This window comes from Penicillium canescens (assembly GCF_028828765.1).
Source record: "Penicillium canescens strain IBT 15451 chromosome Unknown utg000005l_segment0_segment0, whole genome shotgun sequence".
Taxonomy (NCBI): domain Eukaryota; kingdom Fungi; phylum Ascomycota; class Eurotiomycetes; order Eurotiales; family Aspergillaceae; genus Penicillium; species Penicillium canescens.
In genome coordinates this window covers 1,561,005-1,580,942 of record NW_026703967.1, presented here as the reverse complement: position 1 = coordinate 1,580,942, position 19,938 = coordinate 1,561,005, and the positions used below count along the sequence as shown (strand labels likewise).

The 19,938-nt window shown below is 49.7% G+C and overlaps 9 protein-coding genes across 9 annotated transcripts; 6 read left to right on the top strand and 3 right to left on the bottom strand.

Annotated features, from left to right (window-relative positions):
- Positions 1 to 267: 267 nt before the first annotated feature.
- On the bottom strand, positions 268 to 1,355 carry N7446_008185 (uncharacterized protein; the record flags this gene model as incomplete). The annotated part of the gene is made up of 3 exons (XM_058516930.1): positions 268 to 699; positions 1,086 to 1,137; positions 1,204 to 1,355. 3 exons carry the CDS (start codon positions 1,353 to 1,355, stop codon positions 268 to 270), a joined length of 636 nt encoding a protein of 211 aa, XP_058370576.1.
- Positions 1,356 to 2,779: 1,424 nt separating this feature from the next.
- On the bottom strand, positions 2,780 to 4,450 carry N7446_008184 (putative MFS sugar transporter protein; the record flags this gene model as incomplete). The annotated part of the gene is made up of 4 exons (XM_058516929.1): positions 2,780 to 3,059; positions 3,116 to 3,417; positions 3,465 to 4,136; positions 4,181 to 4,450. The coding sequence occupies 4 exons, from the start codon at positions 4,448 to 4,450 to the stop codon at positions 2,780 to 2,782; spliced, it is 1,524 nt and encodes a 507-aa protein (XP_058370575.1).
- Positions 4,451 to 5,218: 768 nt separating this feature from the next.
- Positions 5,219 to 7,447, top strand: N7446_008183 (glycoside hydrolase family 95 protein; the record flags this gene model as incomplete). Its single annotated transcript, XM_058516928.1, has 1 exon — positions 5,219 to 7,447. The coding sequence occupies one exon, from the start codon at positions 5,219 to 5,221 to the stop codon at positions 7,445 to 7,447; it is 2,229 nt and encodes a 742-aa protein (XP_058370574.1).
- A 282-nt stretch (positions 7,448 to 7,729) lies between these two features.
- N7446_008182 (glycoside hydrolase family 1 protein) lies at positions 7,730 to 9,249 on the top strand (the record flags this gene model as incomplete). Its single annotated transcript, XM_058516927.1, has 2 exons — positions 7,730 to 9,062; positions 9,116 to 9,249. The coding sequence occupies 2 exons, from the start codon at positions 7,730 to 7,732 to the stop codon at positions 9,247 to 9,249; spliced, it is 1,467 nt and encodes a 488-aa protein (XP_058370573.1).
- Positions 9,250 to 9,600: 351 nt separating this feature from the next.
- N7446_008181 (putative acyl-CoA:6-aminopenicillanic-acid-acyltransferase) lies at positions 9,601 to 10,808 on the top strand (the record flags this gene model as incomplete). Its single annotated transcript, XM_058516926.1, has 3 exons — positions 9,601 to 9,651; positions 9,706 to 10,110; positions 10,173 to 10,808. 3 exons carry the CDS (start codon positions 9,601 to 9,603, stop codon positions 10,806 to 10,808), a joined length of 1,092 nt encoding a protein of 363 aa, XP_058370572.1.
- A 357-nt stretch (positions 10,809 to 11,165) lies between these two features.
- Positions 11,166 to 11,627, top strand: N7446_008180 (uncharacterized protein; the record flags this gene model as incomplete). The annotated part of the gene is made up of 1 exon (XM_058516925.1): positions 11,166 to 11,627. The coding sequence occupies one exon, from the start codon at positions 11,166 to 11,168 to the stop codon at positions 11,625 to 11,627; it is 462 nt and encodes a 153-aa protein (XP_058370571.1).
- Positions 11,628 to 11,944: 317 nt separating this feature from the next.
- Positions 11,945 to 14,828, top strand: N7446_008179 (putative serine--tRNA ligase DIA4; the record flags this gene model as incomplete). Its single annotated transcript, XM_058516924.1, has 6 exons — positions 11,945 to 12,203; positions 12,252 to 12,286; positions 12,340 to 12,402; positions 12,457 to 12,622; positions 12,685 to 12,927; positions 13,099 to 14,828. The coding sequence occupies exons 1-6, from the start codon at positions 12,071 to 12,073 to the stop codon at positions 14,826 to 14,828; spliced, it is 2,370 nt and encodes a 789-aa protein (XP_058370570.1). The 5' UTR covers positions 11,945 to 12,070.
- Positions 14,829 to 15,402: 574 nt separating this feature from the next.
- N7446_008178 (uncharacterized protein) lies at positions 15,403 to 17,102 on the bottom strand (the record flags this gene model as incomplete). The annotated part of the gene is made up of 2 exons (XM_058516923.1): positions 15,403 to 16,554; positions 16,620 to 17,102. The coding sequence occupies 2 exons, from the start codon at positions 17,100 to 17,102 to the stop codon at positions 15,403 to 15,405; spliced, it is 1,635 nt and encodes a 544-aa protein (XP_058370569.1).
- A 303-nt stretch (positions 17,103 to 17,405) lies between these two features.
- On the top strand, positions 17,406 to 19,654 carry ptpB (tyrosine protein phosphatase PTP1). The gene is made up of 3 exons (XM_058516922.1): positions 17,406 to 18,003; positions 18,082 to 18,347; positions 18,398 to 19,654. Exons 1-3 carry the CDS (start codon positions 17,841 to 17,843, stop codon positions 19,244 to 19,246), a joined length of 1,278 nt encoding a protein of 425 aa, XP_058370568.1. The 5' UTR covers positions 17,406 to 17,840; the 3' UTR covers positions 19,247 to 19,654.
- The last annotated feature ends 284 nt before the right edge of the window (positions 19,655 to 19,938 follow it).

The window sequence follows — 19,938 nt, the reverse complement described above, 5'->3', positions numbered from 1 at the left end:
GCAATGTCGCCCGGCCGTATGACATTGACTTAGATATTTTGGATCGAGACCGAGCAAGGTATTTTACCCCAGAAAGAAAAAGTTCTGCTACTGAAGGTTTAAAAATGCACAAAATGCTAAACGGAAAGAAAAACGGACATCATATTTGCTAAAGCAGACCAAAATACATTGCAAAGTCTAAATCAACGCCAGCAATGCCTCCATTTCACGTCGCTCAGATCGACAGAACACAGAAGTAGCAGTAGAGAGAGATAAAACACTTTTGCATCATCCTTTCTGAGGTGCATCCATTGTGGCCTCCAGCCTTTTGTATCTCCACTCATAAACCGCCATTTCTCTCTTGACATTAGGAGAGAAGTTCTCCTCTTTGCTAGCCAGTTCCTTTTCGCTGTCCATCAAAGCCTTCCATCGCTTGAGGATTTGGCCTTGGGCTTCGGTGACTGAGGTCAGGTTTGGGTCCTGCGAGGCCATGCGCTCGTCATACGTGGATCGCCATGCCAGTTGTGTCAAGAAAAGCGCCATCTCGAATTTGCTGTATTTCAGTCCTTGAGCCTCGGGCACCATGTTGTCTTGTGCGCATTTCGGGGGCATTTCGGAGGGAAATACGTTTGAAAGGAATGTGCTAGAGTCGGTATAGCAGTGGAGTGTGTTGTGAAAAGCAACGGTAGATAAGGTAGTATTATTTTCAAGAAATGAAGCCTGTATATCCGACCGGCAATGGTGAAGCAGGAGGATCAGTAATATCCTTCCTCATGCAAACATAGAAATAAAAAATGAAGCCAAGAGCAGATAAAGACCGACAGGGCAATGAGGACAGAAAACAAGAGCGAGGAACTATCAATTATACCCAAGGTCATGTTCACCGTCATTATCCTTCGAAGGGAATTTTGCCCCTCCAATACTCCAATACCAGACACCCCGTATCACACTCACCTCAAAGCTGCAGACGGGGCATAGCCACCGTCAAACCAACCCAGAAATAGAAGGAAATTGAAAGACACATGCACATTCACACATCAAGAAGAATTTCAACAAGCCCAACAGCTCCCCCGAAATTTCCTCATTTGTGCCTCTGAGAGCCGTACTCGAGAAGGGCCGTGTGCATCCCGTGTTGAGCGGCGATGGCCCGTTTGCCTCCTGGAAACACTGCCTTTCGTCTCGTGATGGAAGCCACCGAGCCAATCGATATGATTGCCAGCTCACCTAGTGTCCTCATTGGAAAGTTCATGGTGACACCAACCTTCTAATCGCCAGACCACGCAACCGGGCGTGCATGTCTGAAGGAATTTCGCTGAAAAGGCAAAGCGTCGACCGAGAGGTGCAGCAGTCCCGTCTCGGCCCGTATGGCGGTCCATACACGTCTGTGTATCAGGGTCTGTACCAGAATGCCTGTGATATGCAGTGGAGCACAGATGGTGCTTGAGGTAGCTACAAACAAGTTGAATTAGATCTGTTCAGCAGCAAACTGGATATCTCTAGAACGCACCACTAATTGGAAGATTATTGATGCTGGCCCTCTTTCATTGCCCTCTTCAGTCTTGCCACGAGGTCTTGTTGATTAAACATATGTAGGCAAGCAACCGTATTACACAAAAATAGAGTTGATGTAGCCTGTCCGTCATTTCCACCTTACTCGCTGTTTATTCTCCGTGTTCCTGCAAAGATTCTTGATGTGTACAATTGTCCTTCACTTTGAAGCTCTGACACTTGCACACAATAATTGCACACCCGCGTTGAAGAACTGGACCATTGGTCTGTTCACAATTCCAATGTCATATATATTCATGCTGCGTCTGGGCCAGACCGTAACTCATTAGGCGAGTTTGCCTAAGTACATACATACACAAGTCTTCAGTACCTAGAAAGGACACGCCAACTAGATTGTCTCAATGAATCATTTTATTTAGCCTCTCTTTTTGATTACTTCTTCTGGCTGCGTCACCAGCCCATGTTTTCAAGGATGGCCATATTAGGGCTACAGAGCACCACACCCACACAGTCTGTGATGCTACACGCGAGAAGCCCCTTGACCGTTTTATTCATCTGGCCAAAGCACATGATAAAATTTTGGGGACTAAAATAATCCCAGGTCAGAATAGTACCTTGCTGAAAACAAGAAGCTAAAAAGAGCTTCGGGACCGGAGTTCAAAGGTCTAACTCAGCACCTGATTTGTTTGTGCAACGCTACAGGCCAAGATGTAGGGGACCTTTCAGGTATGATTGGATTCTGGACTGGTGGCAATGATTCTCGGAGAAAAAAGAGTTCCATCAGACAGAGTTGTCGGGAAGTGAAATGGGTCCAACCAAGATGGGTCCGGACATTTAGGGCTCGTGAGATCATCTGATGCCTGCCATTGAGGCTTTCTATATACGATTTCACCCTACCACACTCCCTTCTGGGACTTCAATAGGATAGACTTGTGGATTCTCGTATTCCTGTTGTCTCATGTACGTTTGGGAAGACAGAATACGGATACTGTGTAACAGAACAAGCACCCCTCCGATGGGTAGGCACAGCGTGATGTCGGGTCCGACGCGTTTCATCTGTTTTATTTGTGTAATTGTGGTGTCAGATCTTTGTGTAATTTTGAATCAGCTTGAAGCTAGAGTCTACATTTACGGGGCAATTTAATGAGCAGACATGCAGCTGAAAAGACTAGCCCCAATATGACTTGGAAGTACTGAGAGTTTGACTGAAACAGAGACAGGAAACATACATCAAATGGTTTGGTTGCACTTTGTTGGATATTGACTAATTGTGTCTCGCTACAGTAACTCATTATCCAAACCTAGTCTCCTCGTCCCGTCCCGCGGCGCTTCTCTCCTTCTTGGCCTGTTGGATGTCCAACGACATCTTGACTGGCGCAACACCAGGGGTCTCAAATACCGTATCAATCTCCTCCAGAGACAGACCGGCAGTTTCTGGGAAGATGAAATAGGACAAAACAAGTTGGATGGTGTTGTAAACGATATACACTACCCAAATCTTGTATCCTACTTTTGCGATGCCGACTCCGATTCCGTACGTCTGCGCGGCTCCAGCACCACCTTGTATCAGACTGTATAGACCCATTCCTTTTGCACGAAGTGGCAGAGAGAAATTTCAATTGGGTACAGGTTGTGCATGGTCGCAACAAACGTCGCAGAGAAAGTCTGGTAAAGGAAGATCCAGAGAAGAGTGAGTGCCGCAACAGCGGTGTTGGCGTGGAGACTATACTGCCATGATGTGATCGTGGTGGCCGTCTGGAAGACAATCATGCTGATCAGGCCAATAAATATCAAGGTTCGCCTGCGGAACTTGTCAACGAGGAACGATCCGACGGCCGTAAAGACAAAGTAAACGGCTGTGGTTCCAATGGTAATGCCGAGTTGCTGCTTTGTGCGATCGATGCCAAGCTGCTGCAATGAAGGGGTCATCTACCTAATGTTAGCAAATGATTCAGCCTGCAGGCCAGATTACTTACATAGTATGTGATAATGCTGCCTCCGTTCCATTGCTGGAAGATTGAATACAAGACCAGAACCAGGAGACGGTATCGCGCGGTCTTGGTGAAGAAGACCCGATAGTCCCAGAAGGCCCTGGTGCCCGACCGATCGCGATCGCTCTCCAGGGACTCCTCAATCTGTCTAACAACAATCTCAACAATCGGCTCATTGACATCCGTGCTAGTGGTGTGGTATTTGGCTATAATCTCCTTGGCTTTTTGTCGATTGCCCCTCATGACATAGTAACGAGGCGACTCGGGGGTGATGAGGTAAATGCCCAGACAGACAATGGCCGGGAAGAGAGCCTCGAGGATGAGAGGGATGCGCCAGCAAAGATTGCCCGGCAGAGTAGAAAGTCCAATCATGGCACCGAGCATGGTCAGACTACCGACTTGGAAACATGCCCCGAAAAAGCCGACCATGCGACCACGCAGGTGAACAGGCGATATTTCACCAATGTACTGCGAGCTCGACATGAGCGCAGTTCCGAAACCCATGAAGAATCGTCCAGCCATAAACATTGGCAGATTAATTGCCAAGCCCTGCAGCAAAGCCGCAAAAATCACAATAGCATTGCCGGTAAAGTTGATCCCACGACGGCCGATTACATCGGCCAAAGCCATGAATGGTGCACCACAGACAGTGCCAATCTGCATCAGGGCATTGACTAGGCCATATGTGCCACCGGCGGTACCAAAGCCGAAATATTCATGCCACGGATCCAAGGAATTGATACCGCCAATAACCCCCAGTCAACTCCAAAGCCAGCTTGGTTGCAGCCGTGGATGAACATGATGAGACCCAGACGGAATCCGGTCCATGACCATACGTTCAACGACTCCTGGGACAGCTTCCACAGGTCCTCCTCTGTCACGCGGGCCAGTGCTACCTCCTCAACATGCTCCTGGGTGTCTCCTTTGCTAAACTCTGCCTCTATGGCAACTGCAGCCTCCGATTTGACCATCGTTTCGGCGTTAAGGTATCGAAGAGGAAACAAGGTGCGTATGTAGGAAGGCCCCAATATATGGATCGAGGACCCGCGATGCAGTCAAGCCAAGAGGGCTATGCCGGGGTATTTCAGCTTTAGTGGTCCTAGCGAGCTAGGAGACAAGATGTACTACCGGCATCTAGAATGGTGCCCAGTGCCTATTCCGCCACGGAGCAATGTAATGGACCAGGAGTCAAGAGGACAAATTGGCCACCAAATTCATCTGGAGGGGCGTAGTATAACCACTAGGACTGGCGACTATTGGTCAAAAGTGGTAAGGAGGGAGATTTGGCGTCAGTCACGTAGTACAATCGAACGATCATCCTTGCAGATTTGCTTTTTTTATTGGATGCCATCTGCGTCCGCCGAGATTTCCCACCACTAAATTGCAAGTGCGGGGCGAGCAGCCTCGAGTTGACTGGAATAAGATGGCAAACTCACTTAGTCGCCAACGCTAGTCTCGATGTCCGGGTCAAAGTGCGTGTGGAATGTCTTGGGGCATTTAACCGGAATCTGGGGAAGCGATTAGGGCTGGAACTTACCGCTGCATTTAGCATGTGTGTTTTCCATCCCAAATGAGATCGATCATCCGTTGAATAAACTTCCAATACACTATCTCTCGACATATCCGGCTGTCAACTCTGAGAATTCAACATTCCCGGCTGACGGACCGACGTGCCGCGCCTCAGACCTCAGACCACAAATACAGTCTTGAAGATCGGATTCTTCCAACTTTATCCCAATATGTCCGAACTATGGTACGAACAGCCTGCAAGCGATTGGAACTCCGCGCTACCAGTCGGAAATGGGCGCTTAGGCGCCATGGTGTATGGACGGACCGACACCGAAATGTTGCAACTCAACGAAGATTCGGTATGGTACGGAGGCCCTCAAGATCGTAACCCGCTTAACGCGTTGGAGCATCTCCCACGTCTAAGAGAGGCTATTCGCGCAGGAAATCATGCCGAGGCCGAAAAGATAGCCAAGCTGGCATTCTTTGCCAACCCGATCAGCCAGCGAAACTACGAACCGCTGGGAAATATTTTCTTGGACTTTGATCACGACTTTGAGCAGGTTACGAACTATCGTCGGTCACTGGATTTAGAACACGCCGTCTCGCATGTCAGATATGAATACCAGGGTGTTTTCCATGAAAGAGAAACCCTGGCTAGTTTCCCCGATGATGTGCTTGCAATTCGAATGCGTTCATCAGCTAGGGCGGAGTATGTCATCCGATTGACACGTATGAGCGACTTGGAGTTTGAAACGAATGAATGGCTAGACGATATCTGTGCTACCAACGACTCAATCACTATGCATGTTACTCCTGGTGGCAAGGACAGCAACCGAGTGTGTTGTATAGTTTCCCTTCGCTGCGAAGACAAAGAGAGCACAGTAACAAGGATCGGAAACAATCTTATAGTGAATTCGTGCGATACCCTGCTCCTGATCGCGGCACAAACGACGTTTCGCCATAAAGAAGTGGATCAGCAGACCCAGCAGAATATCAAGGATGCCATGGGTTTTTCTTCGGCTGATCTGGTGACCCGACATATTGCAGACTATCAATCACTGTACAATAGAATGGAACTACGACTTGATACCGATTCTCCTGAAATCCCAACCGACAAACGTCTGCAATCATGTCGAGACCCAGGTCTCATCGCCCTTTATCACAACTACAGCCGCTACCTTTTGATATCTAGCAGTCGAAATAGATACAAACCATTACCAGCAAACCTACAAGGGATCTGGAATCCCTCTTTTCATCCAGCGTGGGGCTCTAGGTTTACCATCAATATCAATCTCCAAATGAACTACTGGCCTTCAAACATGTGCAATCTCTCAGAATGTGAACTGCCTCTCTTCGACTTGCTGGAACGCATGGCCGAACTCGGAAAAGACACGGCTCGAATCATGTATGGATGTCGAGGCTGGACAGCCCATTCCAACACCGATATCTGGGCTGATACAGCGCCAGTCGATCGCTGGATGCCGGCCAGTATCTGGCCGCTGGGTGGTGCATGGCTTTGTTACCACATCTGGGAGCATTACCAGTTTACTCGCGATGAAGCTTTCCTTCGTCGCATGCATCCGGTCTTGCGTGGCTGCGTCGAATTTCTCCTTGACTTCTTGGTCGAAGATTCCAAGGGTGAATACCTTACCACCAGCCCGTCTGTCTCGCCCGAGAATTCATTTTACGACCACGAGGGACAAAAGGGAGTGTTGTGTGAGGGATCGACAATCGATATTCAAATTATTGATGCTATTTTAAGCGCATTCGAGTCCTGCACAGAGACACTCAGTTTTGAGGACACTCTTCTTTCGGCGGTACAAAATGCCAGAAAACGCCTCCCACCAATGCAGATCTCTACTGGGGGATATCTACAAGAATGGGCCAGCGATTATGCCGAGGTGGAGCCTGGACACCGTCACACTTCACATCTGTGGGCACTTCATCCCGGAAATGCCATCACGCCAACGCAAACCCCCGAACTTGCGGATGCATGTGGAGTAGTGCTGCGTCGGCGCGCAGAGCATGGCGGTGGCCATACTGGCTGGAGTCGTGCTTGGTTGATCAACTTGCATGCACGCCTACTGGAAACCGAGGAATGTAGCAAGCATCTAGATTTGCTTCTGGCTCGGTCGACCTTACCCAACCTCTTAGATAGCCACCCTCCATTCCAGATCGATGGTAATTTTGGAGGCGGGGCGGGCATTATTGAAATGCTGGTCCAATCCCAACCTGGTGTGATTCGCCTTCTTCCTGCGTGTCCGAGGGACTGGACGGGATCTATTCGGGGTGTGCGGGCACGCGGCGGGTTTGTACTGCAGTTTAGCTGGGAAAATGGGCGTGTTATTGGTGTTATTACTGTGAAGTCCGAGTGTGGAGAGAAGACTGTCATCGATTTCGGTGAGAATGGGTCGGTAGAGATTACAGGCCGTGGGGAGCATAGAGTCAAAGCTCCATAGATTGATAATTTAGAGAATATATTCATATCTGCTAATTGTTTTTACTTGTCGCAGGTAAAAAAGGCATGATCCTCTGAATATGAGCTGTACTTCCCCCCATCCTTGTCAGACTATACCCAAACCATCACGGAACAAAGCCCCTTCCCAGTCCCAGGATAAATCGCCCAAGCAATTTAACCGGGCATATTCCTGCGGGGTGACCTTCTCTATTGACCAAAGCTCCCCAAGCTAACTCAGAATAAATTGTCGACCCTTTACGCAATCCCAGCCACAAAACCCAACATGGATCTAAATTCAGTACAGGACCTCAAAGATGTCCTCCGGCCTGACTTCTTCCACGGCTACGCCACAGCAGCAGCCCAAATAGAAGGCGCCTGGAACAAAGACGGCAAAGGCATATCAATCTGGGATGAATTCGGCCACACGCCAGGCAAGATCGCCGACGGAAGCAACGCCGACGACGCTGTGCGCGCTTACGACTTCTACCGCGAGGATGTAGCCCTGATGAAATCCTACGGCGTGAACGCCTACCGCTTCTCCCTAGCCTGGTCACGTATCATCCCATTGGGCGGCAAAAATGACCCAGTCAACGAGCAAGGTATCAAGTACTACTCTGACCTGATTGATGAACTCCTCCGCAATGGAATCACACCCTTCCTGACCCTATTCCACTGGGATATCCCGCAAGCTTTGGAGGATCGATACGGCGGTATGTTGAACCAGGAGGCGTACACACCGGACTTTGTCCGATATGCCCGTGTCTGTTTTGAGCGCTTCGGCGACCGCGTCAAGCATTGGATTACATATAACGAGCCCGGCGTGTATACACTTGCTGGCTATGCGGCGGGAGTGCACGCGCCGGGTAGATCATCTTTCCGCGAGCGCAATGCCGAGGGCGATTCATCCACTGAGCCTTTCATCGTCGCACATACTGAGTTAGTTTCGCATGGCCATGTCTCGCGCTTGTACCGTGAAGAATTCCAGCCTCAGCAGAAGGGGACTATTGGGATTACATTGCATGGCAATTGGTCCGAGGCTTGGGATGAAGAGGATCCGCGCGATCAAGAGGCTGCGGAGCGAGCGCGCGAGTTCGAGATTGCCTGGTTTGCGGATCCGGTTTATAAGACTGGAGATTATCCTGCATCGATGCGTGCGCAGCTGGGTGATCGATTGCCTAGGTTTACGCCTGAAGAGTCGAAACTTGTGCTTGGGAGCTCGGAATTTTATGGGATGAATAGCTATACGACCTTCTTCATGAAGCATACGACTACGCCGCCTGATATCAATGACCATAAAGGGAATGTGGAGATTCATGATGAAAATAAGCAAGGTGTGCCTCGTGGGGAGGAGAGTGATACTGAGTGGCTGCGTGCTTCGCCGTGGGGATTCAGGAAGTTGTTGAACTGGATCTATAAGCGATACCAGATGCCAATTTATGTTACTGAGAATGGTACGACCGCCAAGGGCGAAGTCGCACCTACGCCTGAGGTTCTGGAAGACACATTCCGAATCAAGTTCTTTGAGGGTTATGTTGGTAATGCGTTGGCGCGGGCTGTGAAAGAGGATGGAATTGATATTCGGTCTTACTTTGCCTGGACTTTCACTGATAATTGGGGTAAGTTACTCAGCCTTCCTTTGATGACTGATTTACTTACATCTCTCGTATAGAATGGGCCGCTGGATATGCGGATCGCTTTGGCTGTACATGGATTGACTTCGAGTCTGAAGAGAAGACTCGGTATCCGAAGCAGTCTGCGTATTACTTAGATAAGTTGTTCAAGCACTTGATCAAAGATGCATAGATGCAATAAGAATTACGCCACATGGATGGAATATCACGGAGACATAGTATGCTCCGCCTTATATCTTGACACATTGATAAAAGTTCAACGCATGATAATTCCGCATGTTGGAGTCGGTTGGAGTATTTCAATAAGCGAATTCTAGGCAACCCATAGCATCCAACTTCCCTGAGGTGCCGCCTGAAGGTATTGCCGGTTAGGGCAGGTCATTGCGACTCTTATCGGCAAGTCCCCGCTTGACTCCAACTGAGGGGAGCTCGGCTCGGCTGATAAACATCTCCAATAAATAGTTTGCGCTATACTTGATCCTGGTTAAATGCGCATTTGAAAGCTGTCCGTATCAACCTCACCATGTCGGAAAACGAACCGATCAAGCTCACTCTAAAGGGCTCCCCCAGAGATGTACATCTTTCGTGAACTCGTTTTTAAGTCTCTCCAACTAACATGTAAATCTAGATAGGGATCCAACATGGCCGTTCATTACGAGAGCAGATCCATGATCAAATATCCATTTACGACCGCATGTTCCAATCTACCTCGAAGTTATCCTGGAGCGATGTACGCGAAGTCGCAAGGGAGTTTCAGTCCACGCTCGAAAAGCTGACACCGCATGTATACGCCGAGATGGAAGGAATCGCAGAGGGTGCTGGGCTAGATGTGCTGGACATTATAGCACTAAACTCTCGAAGTGAGATCGCGCTGGGAAAGTTCTCCGATGGCTGTACAACATTGTGCTGGAAGAAGAGCGATGGGGCGCGACTACTCTCGCAGAATTGGGATTGGACGGCGACTGTCAAGAAGAATTTGGCTATGGTTTCTGTTGAGCAGCCTGGAAAGCCGACTATCTATATGGTTACCGAGGTAAGGACTATTCGTACGAGCTTTTCGTATAGTTAGTTCTGCACATGACTAACAGACACCAGGCTGGAATTGTTGGCAAGATCGGATTCAATTCCGCTGGTGTTGGAACTTGCCTCAATGCAATCCGCGCCAAACCAATGATCAGTAGCAAGCTCCCGATTCACGTGGCGCTTCGGTTATGCTTGGAAAGCACTTCTGTCAAGAACGCCGTGGAGACCATCGAGTCTCTGGGTGGTGTAGCCTCTGCCCAGCACATTCTTTGCGCCGACAGCACAACAGCCCTAGGGCTCGAATTATCGCCGGTAGGAGACAAGCATATTGCAGAAGATGCATCGGGAGTTATCGGGCATACCAATCACTTCATTGAGAACCGCTATGTGGATGAGCCACCATGGCTCTCTGGGTCTCCCATTCGGTTGAAGCGACTGCAACAGTTGACACAGGAGCTGATTCAGGAAGGAGTCAAAGGCGATTCCATCACTCCCGCTCTATTGCGAGACCGGATCTTCTCTGATACGTATAACCTGCCGCAGGCGATCTGCTGCGAAGAGGATCCGCTGCGTCCTATCTCCAACAGGAGTAGCTCTTTGTTCAACATTGTTATGAACTTGGATCCGAAACATCTGGGAGCAGAGGTCGTCTTTGGTCGGGTTGGATCCGGAGAGGAAGGGCCTGTGTTGAGAATGCCCTGGAACTAGACGAGACACTTCAGATCACTTGAAACAATGCGTTGATATCACCAGAAAGAAACACACAGGTATTTGTGCTTGAATCTCTTTGTTATCGTGACACAGGTTTGTTCTCTATTCTCTCAGTCTCGTAGATAAATAACCAACAATCCCTGTTTGTAGAAAGGAATAAAGAATTTAACAATAAATACCACCGGCTCTTCTTTCTTTTCAGCGTATTGATCTTGAAACAGCCCCAAGGCTGCACTGCGAAGACACAGTGAACCTCGACAACGCCACCTTTGGGAGGCGTCGAGCGCTTTGTGATCATCCAAGTGGCTGTTCGCAGTTGACCTATTTTTCAAAGAATTTGTTTGATACCCCACGATGTCCCAGCAGCCACCTCACGGTGCGTGGGAGGAGGAGCGCAACTTTTTCGTGACCACATTGAACCTCCAGATTGATATTCTCAAGCACCATCCGATGCGCCGGGACGAAGTTATAAGGACACTGGGTCAGTTGCTCCTTCGAATCCCTCGGCTAAGACTGGCTGGACAGGCTATTTGTAGCCGCGAGACTAGCCTTTTAAACTATATCTGGACAAAGAAGTGCAATGAGCTTTTTGAGAATGTGGTGGGGCTGAGACAAACGCTTCTATGGGATACTGATGGCGCAAACACAGTGGCGGATTCGATGGAGATGATGGTTCAGTTGGACTTTCGTACTTTTGATAGATATAAAAACGAATATCATCGGAAAATCGAGGAATATGAGGCATTTTCTCCACGGCGTCGCCAACGAAGTGATGCGCCATCGCCAGAGTGTTCAAAGAAACAGAGGTTGGAGTAGCTAGTGACAGAAATAAAACAATGAGCTAGTCATATATTCCCAGAAATACATGGAGAGTCAGTCATTCCGGACATCCCGGAATCTGCATAGGATGACCCAAGATCACATACTGTCCAAGTACAGTAATACAGAAATGATGCGAAATGCAGGGATTTGGAGTAAGGAGTATCTCAGCCAACCAGATCATCGCAATATTTACTTTTCTAACTGATGATTGGCAAAGAAATGCAGTGGACTGGCGTAGTCAGCTCCACATTTCGGGAGGCGCATACCGTCATTGTAACCGCAGATCACGCCAATAGAGAAAGTGATGCCCCCCATGTTTGATTTTATACATCGATGGATGGTACCATGGATGAAAGAATAGCGTCACCGCCTTTCTCTTTGTTCCTCTCGTCTCTACTCTGACTTCATCATATACATCCCTTCTAAATCTCGACATAATGGCCTCGGCAACAGGAATTCCTCAAGAGCATCCAGTGACGATTGAATCGCGAGATGATGAACCCTTATTGGGTCGTCCAGGAGATGTCACACAAAAGCAAAACGAAAGTATCGTTCGGAACTTATTCACAGGTGGGTTAGGGACTAGCTGACTATTGCATCGATTAACTTTGATTTCAGGAACGGCAAGTGTTGCTCAAGCTGGCATCTGGATTGTAAGGCCTTGTTACTGTAACTTTCTCCCCGCAGAAACTGATATCAAATACAGCTAGCAGCTTTGGTCTGGCAAGGGGTTCTTTCTGAACCTCTTTCTTTCTTCACTCCACATCCAGTAAGGGAACCCCAAGATATCCGAGTCGACAGTGACTGACACACTACTTTGAAGCTCCTCAACAGCTCCGCACTTCTCCTCCAAGTCCAGGCAGCGCTGATCTTACAACCAACCGCCACCCCGCAACAGAAGCTCACAGGCACCCGTATCCACTACACAATCCAACTACTCAGTGTGGTACTTTTTGTCTCAGCGTTCGTCATTATCGAGATCAACAAGGGTTCTCACCCTCACTTTGTTTCCCCCATGGCATCCTAGGCCTTATCACGTACATTTCGATAGTACTGCAAGCTCTCAGTGGAGTCGCCCAGTTTCTCTTCCCTACTATCATTTTTGGCAGCGTCGAAGCCGGAAAGCGCATCTACAAATATCATCGCCGGGCCGGCTATGTTTTGCTACTGCTGGAGATGGCGACTGTCGTGGCAGCGACGCAGACAACCTACAACAAAGCGGCACTGCATATCCCGCTATGGGGCGTCCTTGTGTCTGCTTTCCTGATTCTTTCTGGAGTGAGTGCGAGAATCAGTAAGCACAAGCTGGGGCTATGACATCCGAGGCGAGAAAGTCATCACTATGGAATGGAGTTGGGCCATTTCCCTGAAAGAGATTGGACACTGAAGATATTGAGATTGCAAATTTTATGCCTTTTACATAGTCAAATTGATAATATCCACGCGAATTGACGTGTTCCTCTAGAGAAGCTCGAATATAGTTGCGGTATACTTCTGCCGATCCCCCAAAAGGGTTTAGGCGGGAGCTCCACTCGGCCTTGCAACTCGGCTTCGTTTCTTTTCTCTCAACCTCAATCCATGGCGCTCACTTCCTCATACATCTGCTTCAATTGCAGGCTTACATCCAGACATGGAATAGTCCGAACACCTTTGCGCAACTTTTCTGCCGGCCGGCGCTATCGGGACGTGTTGCGACCCGCGACAGCTCCGAAACCCACACCGGACGTCAAGCACATCCGCCAAAACGCGGACCTCTACGCATCAAACTGCATAGACCGTAACTATGCAGCTCACGCCGATTACCCTTCGAAAATCCAACAATTGTCCGAGGAAGCCAGACAACTCGACCACGACCTGAAAGACCCCCGGTCCCGCATCAAGCAATTAGAAAAGACGATTGCCCAGCTACATATTGCGGCCAGGCAAAATACAGACGGCCAAAATGGAAATAAAAGTGAAAAGAATGTTAGCGAGGAAATTGCCGAACTCAAATCGGAGGCCCAGCGATTGAAAGACGACTCGCAGGCCATGACCGAGCGCAAAGCAACATGCACAGAAGAGATCAACCGACTCGCCCTCGCCCTCCCGAACCTCTCCTCCTCATTCACGCCCATCGGACACGATCCTAGTCTTGTAAATTACATCAACTTCGACCCCCATGAGCTCCCATCATGGACAAAACAGTCACCAGCAGAGCTCCAGGCACGGTCACACGTCACAATCGGAACAGAGCTGAATCTCCTAGACTTCGCGAGCTCTGCCACAACAACAGGATGGGGCTGGTACTTCCTCATCAACGAGGGTGCCATGTTGGAACAAGCACTGGTCCAATATGCCCTGCAAGTCGCCAGACGCCGGGGCTGGAAAGCTGTCGCGCCGCCATCAATCGTCTATTCCTACATCGCCGAGGCATGCGGGTTCCAGCCGCGCGACCAACACGACGAGCAACAGATCTGGTCTATCGCGCAAAACGAGCGCGATCGCAATAGTAAACCCCAGCGCTCGCTCACCGGAACAGCCGAGATTCCCCTCGCTGCCATGTACGCCGGCCGGGACATCAACGCCGCCGAACTACCCATCAAGCTAGTTGGTGCTAGCCGCTGCTACCGCGCCGAGGCAGGCTCCCGCGGCGTCGACACAAAGGGTCTCTACCGCGTCCACGAGTTCACAAAGGTCGAACTGTTCGGCTGGACGGATAGTCTCAGCTCTGCAGAGGCAGCCACGACAGTCCCTACGTCCGACGACCTCTTCAACGAGCTACTAGATATGCAGACAGAGATCCTAACCTCACTTCATCTCCCCTGCCGAGTCCTTGAAATGCCCACCGGCGATCTAGGCGCCAGCGCAACCCGCAAGCGTGACATTGAAGCTCTGTTCCCCTCTCGTCTCCGCCCTGCGGTGTCTAGTGGTACCCCCAATGACCCGGAGGTCCATGATCTGGAATCGGCCTGGGGCGAGGTTACCTCCGCTTCTATCTGTACAGACTACCAGAGTCGCCGGTTGGCGGCACGTGTGCGTGGTGGTGCGGCTAAGGAGTCGCGGTTCCCGCATACCGTGAATGGCACTGCTATGGCGGTTCCACGTGTGCTTGCTGCTATCCTGGAGAATGGATGGGATGCCGAGCGTGGTGTTGTTGTTGTTCCTGAGGTCTTGCGTCCCTGGATGGATGGTATGGAGAGTATTGGCAGACGTTAGAGGGGCTTTTTCTTCCATCGAGTCATGTATAGTATGTATTTTTATGCAAATGATCCTGGTATAATACATTTGGATAAATCACAAATCTATTTTGTCGCTCAAATGGTTCTTGAGAAGGGAAAGCTGATGGTTTTCAGTAAATATATTGGATTGTATTTTTTGGTATCTCAAGGGAAATAACGAAAACAAAGAGGATATCTCAAATGACTCCTACCCACTCGACCAAGGGTTGATGGAGTAGGATATTAAATCAACCAGAAATCAAAATTCAAGACCAAACGAGAAAACCTGGGGAATAATCAGAGCAGCCACAGAGCCATTCATTACTTCGTGGACACATGAACAGAAAAGAAAAAAACATAAATCAAGAACACATCACATCGTGGGTAATGGCAGAGTAAAGTCTAGACACTTCCAATCAGACATGACCAGCAGTCCGAGAGGGAGAGCAGACAAAGACACAAACATCAAAAATCAAGAACAAACATAACACATCAAAAACAGCAGATACTGCAAGATCATAATTAGGGTAGTCGAATTCTCCAGGCAAACGAATAGAATCGTAAGACCAAGCTCACTTCCAGGGCAAGTCCATATCTTCGACGCGAGTACATGTCAAATAGGGCAAGCCGGCAGACCTACCCTCAGGAGGACCAGCAGTAGCACCACCCGTTGAATCAGTAGGAGTTTTCAGCTCCAATTCAAGAAAGTTGCGCATGAGCGGCTTGACGATTTCCCGAGCAAGTCGTTTCATCTCATCCATCTTGCGCTCGAAGCGTTTAAGAGTCTCGCGTGTGTATAGCGAACCAGAGGACGGAGTTGGATGGAGTTTGAGGAAACGCTTGAGCTCATCGTGGGCTAGATATGCTTGCGCGTTGGAAGAGCCGATCAATCTATAGATGCGCGCGGATTGGTCCGGCGGGGTGGTTGATCTAGACGAGCTTGTTGGATGTGAAGCTGATGGAGCGGGTTGGGAGGGGACTTCGTTTGGTGTTGAGGAATTTTTGAGAATTGGAGCTGGTGGTGGTGTCGTGCTTTCGATGAGCCATTGGCGAAATAGGGACACGGCTAGCCAGTCTAGGTATGCGTTTGAGGGTCCGACGCGTTCGCCGCGCGAGGTTGTTAGGGATAGGCGCAAGAGCTTGGATTCCACGCGCGCTTTCAGATCGTCGAGGTCCTCTACTTTGTCTTCGATGAGATCGAAGACTGAGTCTGGTAGAGGAGCGTATGAGCCGCTGCGCAAGCTTGGGAGAGCTGCGGGCCACTGGCCAACAACGTGGATTAGGGCTTCGGAGAAGATCACCCTGCTGCGGGCGAGGTAGCCTAGCTTTAGATAGCTGGGTGGGTATTTGCCGATTTGCTTGAAAAGACGGGATCCGAAGCCGAGGAGGTGGTGATCTACACGCGGGCCCGTCACCGGGAGTGCATCGTACATATCCGCTAACGCGAGGAGGGATTTGCATTCTGTATATGCGGAGGCAATATTCACACTGTTGAGGATGGGTGGGTGGTTGTAGAATAGTCGTAACAGATTGTCATAGTCGCGTATCAACGGATCGACCCCGGTTCCATGTTCTGTCCCTGTCTGCGGTAGGTGGGCTACTGATTGCATTCCCGTGAGGTTCGCCATGGATCGAAAGAAGCCTGCCTGAGCATTGGAGGGCTTGGTCATCGTTGGAGGATGGGCAGCTTGGTCACTGCTATACATGGGCGCGTAGCTTGGTTGCTGTTGTGAGAAGCGATATTAGCATTTTCCACCAGAATGAGCGTATGCGACACGCCGCGACTCACCTTTTGCACGAGAATCGCCTCTTCATCCTCGGCGCGATTCTCCCAATCAAGCTCGTATCTCCAGCGTCTCTTTTCGCCCGGCCGTGACGGTATTCCACCGTGGTCGGATGGCGCCAGTGTTGACCCGCTAGACAGATCGTCGTCCTCGCTCACACGCGACAGGGTGCCATCTGGCTTGGACGAACTCAGCGCAGTCTGGCGCGACCAGTCTTCGTTTGTGCTCGCCTCAAAATACCCCGAGCATTGTGCCAATATTAAGCGGTGCAGCAGGTAGCGCCGTTCTTGTGACCCAGCGCGAATCACGACCTCCGTGTCACCAGTGTACGTGAAGATGGGAAAATCGTTCGAGGAGGAATGCGAGGAGCCGCCATGGTGCGAGCGACCGGACCGGTGGCGTCTGCCAGAGTGTGAGGGACGCGACACCAAGGATGTGGCACTTTGTGTCGTCGCTGTGCGATCGACGATCTGAGCTTGGGAGACCATTTCGTAATAAGGTGGTCAACACCAGTCGGCGCAAGCGGGTGCCGTCATCTGAGAGTATTTATCAGAGAGGGAGAGGAAGCCAAGAAAGAGTGTAAAGGGGTAAACACCGTATCTATCAAAATGCAGGGAGAACCGCCGCAAGCAGCTGAGTTGAAGAGGTGGCAAAGCGAATTACCAATGTGACGATGAACTCGGAATAGGTAAGAGTCAATATTTATAGTCAATCGTTGTAGCCCGGGTGTATTTTGTTTAATTTTGTCTCATACTTCTACTCTACGGAGTACTATATACTTCTTCATAATTTTATACTGGCGACATCTCGGATCTTTTACTACTTTCACGCCCCTCCACTTCTCCCCTTTCCCGTCTCACACTTCTTTCTTCTTCACTTATATTCAAGGGCTCGGAAGTATACGGCCTGAAAACGATACGAGGTTGCTATTTTTGTTGCCTCCCACTTCGACGCCCGAGCCCCTCCCCCATCACTCAAAAAATCTGGCCCTGGACACATCTTCCCGGGACAGCTTCTATAGCTGTCCCGATCTGTCGACGCTGCAGATATCGCAGGTCTCTGATTTCGATAGCTCCGACACTCCTCAGACCGATATTTCTCGCTCGCCATCGCTGTCCGAGCCTGCCCCGCACCCGAAGAAGCGATCCAAAGCCCAGTCAGTCTCGCGAAAGGCCCGTGGCGTCGTCGGTAAAGTGCGAGCACTCCAGCGGATCGCGGCCGCCAAAATGGCGCATCCGTCTATCAAGATCGACACTAGCGTGCAGACAACCAAGCGCGGCCTGCCTGAGAACAACGATGCAGGCCTCGATGTACTGGGTGACCAGGACCCCAAGTTGGACGCTGGGAATACGGAAGATATCCCGCCGTTCTTGTGTCTATCTGTCGCGGGTGAGTGAGGGTTGCACATATATACACTCGGAAAATAAAGCCCGCACGTGGGAATGTGACTGACCGCTTCTTGTGCAGAGATCCATGAAAAGTTCGAGGATCTAGAATGGATGCAGCGGACACGTCTCGCGGAGGGTCTGATGGCCAATGACATGTCGCATCCTTTCGCCCTCGAGGTCGATCCGAAGGTCAAGGAGAGGAACCGATATTTGAATGTGCAGGCGTGGGCAAACTGTCGCATTCACTTGCGAGTGGCTGACGGCGAGTGTGATTTTATCAACGCCTCTCCGATTCTTTTGGAAGATTCCGTGACGAGGGAAAGAAGGAAATATATTGCAACACAGGTACGTTACGCGAGCTACGTCCATGCTTAGCAAGATCTGACCATCAGCAGGGTCCCACACTTGGTCACCTCGCTCATTTCTGGCACATGGTATTCCATGAGAGTCAAGAGGTCGGTGTGATTGTAATGCTTACCCAAACTTTCGAAGCGGGCCGGGAAAAGTGCGCTCAATACTTCCCACTGGACACTGAGCAGGCTTCGATGGTTTTGTCAACAGACAAGTCGGACCTTTTCTTCAATGTGGATGAGCAAACAGAGCCTGGCGTTTTGGGCAAAGTCACACTGTTGGAGTCAACTTTCGATGCTAGGTCCCGATCTGAAATCCGCAAACTCGAGCTGTCCATCGGTTCAAAGTCAAAGATTGTTTGGCATTTTCTCTTCGCTGGCTGGGCCGATTACTCAAAGCCCGAGGGTAGTGATCGCCAGGCCCTGCTCGAGCTCATCAAGTTGTCTGCCTCGAAGTCCAGCATTGAAAACCCGCGTATTGTGCATTGCAGTGCTGGAGTTGGTCGGACCGGAACCTTTATCGCACTGGACCATTTGCTTTGTGAGCTGGAATCGGGTCATCTACTGAATGTCACGGATCCCGAAATTGATCCTGTTTTCGAAACCGTCAATCAGATGCGCGAGCAACGGATGATGATGGTCTATAATGAAATGCAGATGCAATTCATCTACGAGGTCCTCCGCGAACAAACCGACTCCAAGCTGGGCAAGGTTCCAGATCATGACTCTGATGCCCCCGGCGATGGCGAAGAAAGGTCTGCCAAAGTCGCCAAACTCAGTGACGAGGCCGGCTACGTGCCGACTGCCAAACCAGAGCTGGAGGTTGCCCCAAGTCGCATTTCCACGCCAACCAGAAGCTGGTCCGGTACGCCGGAAGTGTCTGATAACGAATAACGTCCGCTCCGCCTTGAGCAACTTGCTTTATACGCATTATTTTTCCCCCTCCTCATCCGTCACGTTATTTTGCCTCGTCGATCGCGAGCCTTGGTCTCTTGGTTGAATATCTTCCCGTTCTGCATTAAATCATGGCCGGTGTTCGTTTGATTTCTGCTATTTTTTGTTCATAGTTTCGCGTTCTGCTATACGCCCACTGCATCTTTCTTCCCCGTTGAAATACCCATTGTTTGTCTTTCACCCTGCTCTTCTAGGGGATTGTAGTTATTATGATTGTTGACTAGCATTAGCTGTTATCTCGCTAGAGTTCCTGTATATTAGTCAATTGGTGATTTAAATTGCGCTGCTACACGGCACAAAGCCTGGTTTAAATGGTCGATGATTAACTTGCAATATATATAGTTGAGGAGTCACGATCAAGCGTATGCTATGTTGTATCAAGTGTCGAGCACTTCGCCCTCGCCCATGTCAATCGAAACATATTTATACAGTCAGACAAACGTGTGGAAATTCACTCGAAGACACAAATGGAGCGAGACACCTCAGTAGGATAACCGGAACTATATCTTCATCTGCAGACTCCACTTACGTTTCTATGACCATTTTTCAAAATTCGTTATTAGCTTCTATATTAAGTTGCTAAACTCTTGACATTCAATTCAATCATCAAATCATGCACTGTACAATCCACC